Below are 12,492 nucleotides of genomic sequence, written 5' to 3'. Positions count from 1 at the left end.
TCTTAAATATTTGTCACCCCACCTCCTTCTTGCCTCCATGGTTTCTATTGAGAAATCCACACATAGTCTTATCAAGCTTCCTTTGTATGTGATACATCATTTCTCTCTTGCTGCTTTCAGGATTCTCTCTTTGTCTTTGATGTTTGATAATCTGATTATTAAGCGTCTTGGCATAGGTCTATTCAGATCTATTCTGTTTGGGGTGTGCTGCGCTTCTTGTATACATAATTTTATGTCTTTCATAAGAGATGGGAAATTTTCATTGATTATTTTCTCTATTATTGCTTCTGCCCCTTTTCCCTTCTCTTCTCCTTCTGGGACATCAATGATATGTAAATTCTTGCTTTTCATTTTGTCTTTAAGTTCCTGGAGATGATGCTCATATTTTTTCATTCTTTTCTCTATCTGTTCTTTTGTGTGTAGGCTTTCAGGTGCCTTGTTCTCCAGTTCCTGAGTGTTTTCTTCTGCCTCTTGAGATCTGTTGTTGTATGTTTCCAGTGTGTCTTTCATCTCTTGTGTTGTGCCTTTCATTTCCATAGATTCCACCAGTTGGTTTTTTGAACTTTCATTTCTACCTTATGTATGTCCTGTGTTTTCATTATGCAGTTCATCTCTTTTGCCATATCTTCCCTAAACTTTTTGAATTCAATTATTAGTTGTTTCAATTCCTCCATCACAATTGAAGTGCAAGTTTGTTCCCCTGACTGGGCCATAACCTCATTTTTCTTGGTGTAGGTTGTAGTTTTCTGTTGTCTAGGCATGGTTTCCTTGGTCACCCCAATCAGGCCTCCCCAGACCAGAATGGGCTAAGATCCCAGAAGGAAGAAATATTCAGTATCCAGTTTCCCTGAGGGTGTGTCTTAGAAAATTGGTACACCCTCTGATGCCTCCAGTCACTGTGCTTTTCTGCCCAGCAGACTGGTGTAAGTTCTGAATGAAAGGCAGGTAGTAGAGCTGGGCCCCACCCCTTTCCTCTTAGAGAAGATAGATGCCCTAGGGGAAGTCATTAGCATTTCAGTGGTCTCTCTCTGCCTGTGCTATACCCTTGTCTGGGCCACAGAACTGGGAACAGAAAATGGCTGAGGCTTTCTCCACAGAGTCAGAATAGGAACAGAGCTAGTCTGAGGTGACCCTCCATCTCTCCAAGGTTAGTCATCACCCAAAGCCTCTGTCTTCTTGTTGGGGATTCATACCTCATAGTGAGCAGTTCACACTTGCTAGTTAGAACCCCAGGTGGAGCTCAGCTGAGCTATATTCGCTTGCTGGGAGAAAGCTTCTCTCTGGCACCACAAGGCTTTTTAGCTTGGGCTGTGGGGGAGGGGTCTCCCAATTTGGATCCACAGTTTTTACTTACAGATTTTATGCTGTGATCTCCAGCATTCCTCCCAATTCAGGTTGGTGTATGGTGAGTGGACGGTCATGTTTGTCCCCCTGCAGTTATTCTAGATTATTTATTAGTTGTTTCCGTTTTTTTTTTTATTTGTTCTAGGGGGACTACTTAGCTTCCACTCCTCTCTATGCCACCATCTTAGATCCTCCTGTCATTAAAGAAATCACTTTTGAATTGAGAGACAAAGTTTGAATCCTTGTGTTCCACCAGTAGTTTTGACCTTAGGACAGTCAGTTATTCTCCCCTAACTTTGGGTTTCATATAGGTGAGACAGGCATAACTAGTTCAGAGGGTGGTTGTGGAGTTGAAAGTTTAGCACTGTGAATTGGTAAATAATAGCTAATAGAGATGCCAGTCTCAGTTTCTTTGAGTATCTGTATATTTAGACTGGGAAATCCTAGGGTCAGAGCCTATATCTCATTCAGGTTTGCTGCTAACATGCGTCATCATTCTAAGTGCTCAAAAAATGCTATTTGGAGTAAATGCATCAATAAAAACTGTAAAATAAACAGGGAGGCTGTTTGTAGTGTTTTAGGATTCAAGTACAGCCTACTCTGAGTAGAATTGAACTACTTGATCCTGGGAGCTTTGAACTGGGAGCAGACTGTGTTAGTGTGCATCAGGAGTCTTCCTAGAGATGCAGGCTTAATGTAGGTGTTTAACTCTATTCCCTCCTGAAACTCACTAAAGTGAGTGTAAAAAGGGATTCAAAATTGCATTAGCTCACAAAGACAAAGAAAACAGTAGCTTCACAAAAAACACATAATGTTGGTGGCTGAAAATTTGTAACACCTGGCAAAGTTGACATTCATTTCTTCTCCCTCATGTAAACACATATTTGTACATTTAATCACAATCATTGACCACTCTAGGTTTCACTGTTATACAGTCCCAGGCTTTATCTTCTATCTTTCCATCTGGTGTCCTACATCCCATTAACCTTCCTCTTTCAACCATTTTCGAAGTCATCTTTGTTCAGTGTACTTAAATTATTGTGCTACGATTTCCCAATGTTGTGCTTCAAACCTCTCTGTCCTGCCTTGTCCTATCTGCCTATAGTGCTCCCTTTAGTATTTCCAGAGTTGTTCACAAACTCTGTCATTGTCTGTTTGGAAATATTTTAAACTCTCCCTCATTTTTGAAGGCAGTTTTGCTGGAAATAGAATTATTGGTTGGCAGTTTTTCTCTTTCAGTATCTTAAATATATAATATCACTGCCTTCTTGCCTTCATGGTTTCTTCTGAGAAATCCACACATAGTCTAATCGAGGCTCCCTTGTATGTGATGGATCACTTTTCTGTTGCTGCTTTCAAAATTCTCTGTCTTTTACATTTGATCATCTGGTTATTAAGTGTATTGGCATAGGTCTATATGGATCCATTCTGTTTGGAGTATGCTGTACTTCTTTGATGTGTAATTTTATGTCTTTAATAAGAGATGGGAAATTTTTAGTGATTATTTCCTCCATTATTGTTTTTGCCCCCTTTCTCTTCTCTTCTCTTTCTAGGATACCTATGACACGTACATTCATGCACTTCATGTTGCCATTTAGTCCCCTGAGATGCTGCTCATATTTTTCCATTCTTTCCTCTATCTGTTCTTTTGTCTGTAGGGCTTCAGATGTCCTTTCCTCCAGTTCATGAATCTTGCCTTATGCCTCTTGAAATCTGCTATTGTATGTCTCCATTGTGTTTTTTATTCAATTTTATTGAGATATATTCACATACCATACAGTCATCCAAAGTGTACAATCAATTGTTCACAGTACCATCACATAGTTCTGCATTTATCATCCCAATTTACTTTTTGAAACATTTCCTTGTACTAAATTGAAAATAAGAATGAAAAATAAAAGTAAAAAGAACACCCAACTCATTCCTCCTCTCACCCTATTTTTCATTCAGTGTTTTGTCCCCATTCTTCTCATCCATCCATACACTGGACAAAAGGACTGTGACCCACAAGGCCTTCACAGTTACACTGTCACCCCTTGTAAGCTGCACTGCTTTACAATCATCTTCAAGAGTCAGGGCTACTGGCTTGTAGTTTGATAGTTTTGGATATTTATTCCTAGCTATTCCAATGCATTAAAACCTAAAAAAGTTTATCTATATAGTGAATAAGAGTGCCCACCAGAGTGACCTCTCGATTCCATTTGGAATCTCTCAGCCACTGAAACTTTGTTTTGTTTTATTTTTCATTCCCCTTTTGGTCAAGATGTTCTCAGTCCCGTGGTATTGGGTCCAGATTCATCCCTGGGAGTCATTTCCCTCATTGCCAGGGGGATTTACACCCCTGGGAGTCAGATTCCATGTAGAGGGGAGGGCAGTGAGTTCACCTGTTGAGTTGGCTTCACTAGAGAGAGAGAGCTGCATCTGAGCAACAAAGAGGCACTCAGGGGGAGACTCTTAGGCACAATTTTAAGCAGGTTTAGCCTCTCCTTTGCAGTAACAAGCCTCATAAGGGCAAGTCACATGATAGAGGGCTTGGCACATCAAACGGTTTCATCAATGTTTGTGAGAACATCAGCAATAATCCAGGTGAGGAAGCCCACCACCTGCATTTTCCCACAGCTCCTCACGGGGCCCTGCATATATATTTTTTTTCTCTGCCCAAATTACTTTGAGATGTGTCACTATTTCACAGTAACCTATGCAAACCTACCAGGTCTCACCTCCTATTAAAAGTTCCATGCAATTATGGTATTTGAACAAACTGTATGAGTTAAATTGTTTAGGAAATATAGATCTTGCACCAACTAAACATCTCTTCCCTTGGTCTCACATGGAATTTGAGGTTTTAAAATGCAGTTAGTATTATCCTTTACCCTTTGGCCCAATTTGCCATAGTCCTAACGACATCTGCTTCATTCATATCTCTAGTTGAAGCCTGGCCTCTTTTTTAGCTTTTTTGCCAGTTGCTATATATGCTAATACTGACATTCATATCTGCTGAGTTCTAGCTCTGAGTTTCAGGTGTCACTCAGATACCCAAAGTTCCAACAATTGATCAGGTTATACACAAAGGGATCACTGTCTTGGAATCTGGAGATAGCCATTACAATTCAGGAATAGATGTGACTGCTGTAAGAGCTTACAATCAGTGTTCCCCTGATAAGCTGTGCTGTAAGGTTCAGTTCTGAGTTTACACATTATCGCTAGTTGATATTTGTGAGGCATTATAGCGTTTGCCTTTGTTTCTGGTGTAGTTCACTCAAAATGCTGTCTACAGGTTCCATTCACCTTGTTGCGTGTCTCACGGCTTCACACCTTTTTTGCAGTTGCTCAGTATTCCATTGTATGCACACACAACAGTTCACCATTCTGTTCCTCAGTCATTATACCCTTAGACCACCTCCACCCATTGCACATCATGCATACTGTTTCCATAAACACCAGTGTGCAAATGTCCAGCTCCAGTCAGCCATGCTTCCAACAGGCTCAGAGTCTGCAGTGAATTAAAGGCACTGAACCTCCTTACACTGGTGGGGGAGCTGCAGGCTGGCAAGCTCTGCCTGCTGGACAGGATAGGAAAAGCACAGTCTAGAGGTCTCCTAGGAGGGTCTCATTCTCAAGGAAACTCCATACCCTCCTGAAACCTAGGCCTCTCTGGACTGAGAAAACCTGACTGGGGTTGACTATATTTGAGGAGACCCTCACACAAAATCCTACATAGAGGCAGGGCAAGAAACAGAAAAACAAGAGGTGAAAAACTCTGATCAACTAAATAGAACATAAATTAGAGGTCTAGAACAAGCTGAACTGAACACCAAAAGTTAGAGAATGAAGTCAATCAACAAGAAAACCCTAGATAAAAGAGTGAAAATGAGTTCCAGAATAAACTAATCAAGAACGCCAGATGCTTAGACAGCTTACAGTAATGAGCCATACTTGAAAATATGAAAGTATGGACCAGCCAAAGGAAGAAACTAGTAGTTCAGTCAAGATACAGAAGTTGAAGCAATTAATGCTAAATCAACCCAATGAGCTGAAGGAAGAACTAATTAAAGATGTTCAAATAAATCTAAATCAATTCAAAAGTCAGGTCAATGAACTGAGGGAAGACATAGCAAAAGAGATAAAGGATATAAGGAAGACACTGAATGATCATAAAAGAGTCATAAACTTGAAAAAACAATTGGCAGAACTTATGGGAATGAAGGGCATAATGGAGGAGATGAAAAAGACAATGGAGGGATACAATAGTAGATTTGAACAAGCAGAAGAAAGGGTCAGTGAATTGGAAGGCAAGACATCTGAATTTACACACACAAAAGAACAGATGGTGAAAAGAATGGAAAAAATATGAGCAGGGTCTTAGGGAGCTGAGTGACAACATGAAGCACATGAATATATGTGTTATAGGTGTCCCAGAAGAAGAAGAAAGGGGGCAGAAAGAATAATAGAAAAAATACTCACTGAAAATTTCCCAACTCTTATGAAAGCCAGAAAATTACAGATTCAAGAAGTACAGCATACCCCAAACAAAATAGATCCCAAAAGACCTACTCCAAGACACTTACTGATCAGACTGTTCAGTGTCAAAAACCAAGAGGATTCTGAAAGCAGCAAGAGAAAAGCAACCCATCATGTATGAGGGAAACTCAATAAGACTATGTACAGATTGCTCCGCAGAAACCTTCGAGGTGAGAAGACAGTGGTATGACATATTTAAGATACTGAAAGAGAAAAACTGCCAACCAAGAATTCTGTATCTGGCAAAACTGTCCTTCAAAAATGAGGGAGATATTAAAATATTTCCATTGTGTTTTCATCTCTTATATTTTGCCTTTCAGTTTCATACGTTCTGCCAATTGTTTTTCAAACTTTTGAGTTCTTCCTTATGTTTGCCCCAATATCTTCTTTATATCGTACATCTCTTTTGCCATATCTTCCCTCAACTCATTGATTTGGTTTTTGGATTGATTTAAGAGATTTGTTTGATTAAGAATTAGTTGTTTCAATTCATGTATATCAGTTGAAGTGTAAGCTTGTTTCTTTGACTGGGCCATGTCTTTGTATTTCCTAATGTAATTTGTAATTTTTTGTTGTCTAGGCATCTGGTTTCCTTGATTACCCTAATCAGATTTTCCCAGACCATACAGGCCCAGGTTTCAGGAGGAAGATGTAATCAATATCAAGTGTCCCTGAGGAGCAGTTTGTCAGACTTTCCTGTAAGTCCTCTAGACTAGGTGCTTTTCCTATCTTGTCCAGCAGGTGGCATTTTTCAGCCCGCACATCCCCATTGGTATAAAGAGGTTCAGTCCCTTTAATTCTCAGTGGACCCTGTCCTGGCCATGGGCTGAGGGTGTCAGAAGCCAAGCTTCAGTTGTTTCTTTTCTTTTTCTTTTTTTAACCCCCAGGCCTTGGAGTCTGAATTATCCAAGGTAGGGCTACCACTTGAGCTGGGCCCCACCCCACTTTTCTTAGGGAAGATACACCCTTTAAGGCATTATATTCTACTCTTGAATTGCTCCTTTGTCTCTCTGAATCTAACTCTACCCTTGCCTGGGTCAGTGGTGACAATTGAAAGTGCCTGAGGCTTTCTCTAATGAGCTGCTTTAAATGAGGAAAAAAAAAGGAAAAAGGGGAAATTCCCCTATTCAGAGCCAGCCCCCAGCCCCCAGTTTTGCATGTTGATTGTGTTGGTACCCGGTTCTCTGTGCCCCCTATCTTGGGACCCAGCCATTTTCCAGTATTCTGAGCTCAGCTGTCTCCAAAAGCCTCTGTTTTTATTTGTGTATTTTGTTCTTTCTGTCTGTTCTGCCTCCTCTCTGCCAGGAGGAACCTCAGTTTCCTTTCCTGTTTGTTCTGGGTTTATCTGTGCTTGTAGCTTGTATTCAGTAGTCCAAATTTGTTACTTAAAATCATAATTGGACCTTGGTTGAGCTACATTCCCTTGTTCTGGCAGGGACTGCTGCTTTCTCCAACAGTGAAGTTTTCCATCTCAACCTGCCATGCTGGGGATGGGGGAGGGTGGGGAGGGGGCACCAGCTCCACAGTTTGGGGAGCTTTACTTAACAGTTTTGTGCTGTAATCTCAGCAATTCCACCCATTTCAGGCTGTTGCATGATGTGTCTCCAGTCACGGATATACCCCAACAGTAGTTCCAGACTGTTTGCTAGTTGTTCCTGGCCATTTATGAGTTGCTCTAGAGGATTAACTAAATTCCACACTTCTCTATGCTGCCATCTTTCCCCCAGTCTCTCCCTTAATTTAACCAAGGCTGAATGATAGTTTTGGGTAGGATTATACTTTTATTTTAATCTTAAAGTGCTGGTGGTTAAGGGAGAAGCACTGAAAGGTCTTGAGCTAGGAAGAGAAAAAGCTATGTTTTGAGAGATTATTCTAGCAGCTGTGTAGATGGCTGACTTGGAATGTGTATATGAAAAATTCTAGAATAAAGGTTATAAGCCACTGCAGTTCAATGTTAAAGGTTAACTAAAACCTAAACTTTTCCCTAATTTAGGTGGTGGCTGTGAGAATGTTTGGAGGTCTGTATGGTGGTAGACTCTACTCCTAGCATTTGAGGAATGTCAAAACTATTCTGAATGTTTTCAGCCAGAGAACAGCTTAATTTCCACAAATATTCCTTGAGGGCCTGCTTTGTACTTTCTACTGACCTTAGCACAAGGAACAAAATAGTAAAAAAGACAGAAATGGTCTCTGTCCTTACAGAGCTTACAGTTTAAGAGAACATAGAAATTAACAGATAAAGAATAATGTCTGACGAGTGTTACTATGGAGCCTCCACTGGATGCTTAGAGAACATAAATCATGATAGCTCACATTTATGGACTCTTTTCCATTTGTCTGGCACTGTTAATAGCACTCATTAACTCAATTATCAGACACAGCAAGCCAATGAAAGAGATGCTATTATTCCCACCCTTATCTGACAAACTCGGTGAGGCAGAGAGAATTTAAGTAACTTAGCTAAGGTGTTAGGAATAATGGACATAGGAATCAAACACATGCCCTCTAACTCTAGAGGCCAAATTCTTAACTATTAGAATGAAAAGAATTTTATGACCTCAGTAACTGAAATTTTGCATTTAAGGATGCATAAGGATATTCAGAGCAATTTTTTCAGTGGGTGTTTAGAAATAAAGACATTAGAAGGAATGCAAGGTGTTCCAGTTTTCTAATGCTGCAATTATGCAAAATACCAGAAATGGATTGGCTTTTATAAAGGGAGTTTATTTGGCTGCACAGTTACAGTCTTAGGGGCAAGCAGTGTCCAATATAAGGCACCAACAATTGGGTTCCTTCACTGGAGGATGGTCATTGGTGTCTGCTCTGGAGTTCTGGTTTCAAAATGGCTTTCTCCCAGGATATTCCTCTCTAGGCTGCAACAATGAGCTCCTTTTGTCTGAGCTTCTTATGTAGGACTCCAGTGATTTAATTAAGAGCCACCCAGAATGGGCAGGGTCCATATCTCCATGTAAATTATCCAATCAAATGCTTTATTCACAGTTGATTGGGTCACATCTCCATGGAAATACTCAATCAAAGGATTCCAACCTAATCAACACTAATATGTGTGGCCTCACAAGATTGCATCAAAGCACATGGCATTTTGGGGAACATAATACGTCCAAACTGGCACACAAGGCATTATAAATTATTTAGAGATATCCCTGAAGACACAAAAGTAACCTCAGTTACTGCGGTCCTTGAGAAATTTCTAATAATGAAATAAAGAAGTGTGTTGACAGAAACAATATGGAAATTCTCCTTAGGAAGAGGGAAGAAAGAAGAAAAAACAATGGAACAGACAAATTTCACTTGAGAGATGAAGATGGTAGGGATGTAGAGTTCCATTTTAGCTCTGCATTGAGGGATGTACAATCTCTAGAGTAAAGTAAAAACTTGAGTAAAATATTGCATCCCTAAGGAACCAAAGATATATTGTGGTCTAGGGTCTAATTACAATCCCATAATTTCCCTATTACATACAGAATCTGTTCCCTGGTGAAGAGACTGAGCATGTTTCTAGCCTGTTTATAACCACTTGTGTGATATTATTAAACCAACATAAAATCTGCATCTTTATAAAGGAATGTTCATTTTTCTTCTCTGCTGCTTCAGGGGGCTCAAAGTTAAAATTGATAGCTAGACAAGTAGGAAAAATACTCAATATAGTTCTTTATCTGGAAAATGTTTAGAATAGTCTTCTGTAGCTAGAAAACTTTTTATTATGATCACTTCACTCAAGCAGCCTTCAGATATGTTAAGCATAAAATGCCCTTTTTGAAATAACTTGTTGATCTAATCTCAACAACAATAAAAAACTTACTCTTTTTTCCCAGAAACTCTCCCAGCATTGCTTGCAGGAGGATGTAAGGGATATTACCATATGATCTGATAACCAGCACCTTCTTTTCCTTGAAAAACAAGCCCAAATGGGGGGAGGTCTTCAAGATAACAGGACAACTTGACCAAACAGCTTTTCTTCTTCTATTTTTATTCCTTCTGCTTTCTCATGGATCTTGGCCATTTCTTTGTATGTTTGGGTTTATAAAAGCCCACTTCTCATTCTGAATTGGTCTTGGAAAGCTTTTCTTTTTCTCCACTTCCTTGTTGATGCATCTTCAATAAACTCACCTTCTCACCAAAGCAAAGAGACTTGTTTCTCTGATGCAGTATCAGGCAGGCCTGACTATTTAGGACCATGTTTTTTGGCAGGAACAAAATCAGAAATTATATTGTGAAACTCCAAAAAATTTCCAGCACTTATTAGAAATTAAGTCTGGTCTGCAACCTCTTGGAATCAAAGGAACAGAAATCTCAAGAGTTGGAGTTTGTCCTTCCAGGACCACAGGGGTAAATAAAAGTGAAGAAGAAGCTTAGAGTTGTTCTGGCCTAAAGAGTGTGAGTTCCAATTTTATTTATATTCCATAATGCCTTATTTTGAGAAGGACATCCTGGGATTAAGACATGTCAAGTTCTTCCCCATTTTCTAGTATCTTGAAACTAAAGTGAAAATGATGGAAACATCTGTTTGAGCTCCAGCAGAGAATATTAAGCATCATAAAAATCCTCTGGGTTCCCCTATCTCGGTGTGTAAGTTCCCTCTCCATGGAAGAACTCACTCTGGTAGATTTATGGCTTTTAATCTATGACTTGGGGCAGCTACAGGACCTCTCCTAGGCTTTGGTCACTTAGTTTGGATCCTGAGACATTGTTCATCATTCACACCCTGTCAGGGTCTAACCTGCATAGAGGCCTTATCCAGGTTATTAGGGCCTCTGACTCCGTTTTACTGGTGAGGGTAGGGCTCAGGTGAATGAGGAGATGCTGAGATGAGACTGAAGGACTTTGTCTGGTCCTTCTCCTTTCTTTGGTTTTTCAATCAGTCATATTTTTGTCTGGCAGAACTTGCCTTCATCTCTAGGCTGATTAGGTGGTGTTCTCGGCTTTGGTCAACTTAATAATATAATTAGAAATCAGTATCACTTGGTATCATGGCAGTGTTAAAGCCAAATTCTGTTGTCCAGGTTGAACTAGACTAATACAGTCCCAGCTAGTTCACTGCCCTTGTGGGAAGGGATAGTGTGAGAATATCTGGGTTGCCCTCTGATGTAAAACATTTTTCTTATCCTGCAGATAACCCAGAACAGAATGTCTACTGGAAATGACTCTTTTGTGACTGAATTCATTCTGATGGGATTAACAGAAAACCCAGATCTCCAGCACCCCCTGTTCTTCCTTTTTCTAGTAATATATATGTTCACCATGATGGGAAACTTGGGCCTGATAACTCTAATTGGACTGAATTCCCACCTTCACACCCCCATGTACTTTTTCCTCTTTAACCTGGCTTTCATAGACCTCAGTTATTCTTCTGTTTTTACTCCCAAAATGCTGCTCAACTTTTTATCAAAGAAGAATATTATCTCCTACCAGGGATGCATGACACAGTTGTTGTTCTTCTGTTTTTTTGCCGTCTCTGAGTGCTATCTCCTGTCAGCAATGGCCTACGATCACTATGTGGCCATCTGTAATCCACTCTTGTATAACATTGCCATGTCCCCTAAAGTGTGCTCCACCCTTATGTTTGGATCATACTTGATGGCATTTTCTACTGCTATGGCCCACACTGGATGCATGCTGAGACTGACCTTCTGTGATGCCAGCACCATCAACCATTTTTTCTGTGACATCCTCCCTGTGCTCCAGCTCTCCTGCACAAGCACCTATGTCAACGAGCTCGTGTTGTTCATTGTGGGGGGAATCAACATCATCGTGCCCAGTCTCACCATCTTTATCTCTTATGGTTTCATTCTTTCCAGCATCCTTCATATAAATTCCACTGAGGGCAGGTCCAAAGCCTTCAGCACTTGCAGTTCCCACATCATTGCTGTTTCTCTCTTCTTTGGATCAGCTTCATTTATGTATCTCCAACCATCTTCTGCTGGGTCTATGGATGAGGGAAAAATCTCTTCTGTGTTTTATACCATTGTGGTTCCCATGATGAACCCCTTAATTTACAGCTTGAGGAATAAAGATGTAAAACTTACCCTGAGAAAAACCTTGAATAGAAGAAATCTTTGATCATAAATATGATCTCCCCTGCAGGCTGTATCAAGTCAAGGATGTTCAGTGTATTTATTTACATTATAATGGCAGCTTTTTATCCTATTTATTATCATGAAGAAGAAAATTTGAGTCTTCTCTCAAGAAATTATTTCCACTATTTTTCTATCTTCTTTTCCTTGCTATTTGCCCAACTCTTCTTCACTATTTGCCCAACTCTCCCTTGCTATTTGCCCAATTTCTTCACCTTCTCCCTCTTTTCCTATGTTTTTTCATTGTCACACGGAACTTTTTTTCTCCTGGAATATGCGGAGTAGTTGCACAGTGATTGAATAAACTAACACTAGGGTCACATTTTATCACTGGAGGAGGTTAACCCTTGTCTGAAATCTTGAATGTGCTATTGGGAGCAAAAAATATGCCTTCCCTCCTGTTGTTACATCCTCACTAAGCAGGAGTAATGTCTCCTTCAAATGCCACTGTTACACAGAGATAGAAGATTCCTTAGAGACTATCAACAATAACCCCCTTTGTGATGGAATGCCATGCAATAACTTCTTTTGA

General features: G+C 40.0%; 1 protein-coding gene across 1 annotated transcript; it reads left to right on the top strand.

Annotated features, from left to right (window-relative positions):
• The first annotated feature begins 11,013 nt into the window (after positions 1-11,013).
• LOC119538691 (olfactory receptor 8B3-like) lies at positions 11,014-11,946 on the top strand. The gene has a single exon (XM_037841827.1). The coding sequence runs from the start codon at positions 11,014-11,016 to the stop codon at positions 11,944-11,946; it is 933 nt and encodes a 310-aa protein (XP_037697755.1).
• Positions 11,947-12,492: the final 546 nt, after the last annotated feature.

This window comes from Choloepus didactylus, chromosome 6 (assembly GCF_015220235.1).
Source record: "Choloepus didactylus isolate mChoDid1 chromosome 6, mChoDid1.pri, whole genome shotgun sequence".
Taxonomy (NCBI): Eukaryota; Metazoa; Chordata; class Mammalia; order Pilosa; family Megalonychidae; genus Choloepus; species Choloepus didactylus.
This window is presented reverse-complemented; position numbering and strand designations above follow the sequence as displayed.

What these genes read in the sequence shown, in the direction of transcription:
- LOC119538691 (XM_037841827.1), top strand. Translation starts at nt 11,014, where the DNA reads ATGTCTACTGGAAATGACTCTTTTGTGACTGAATTCATTCTGATGGGA.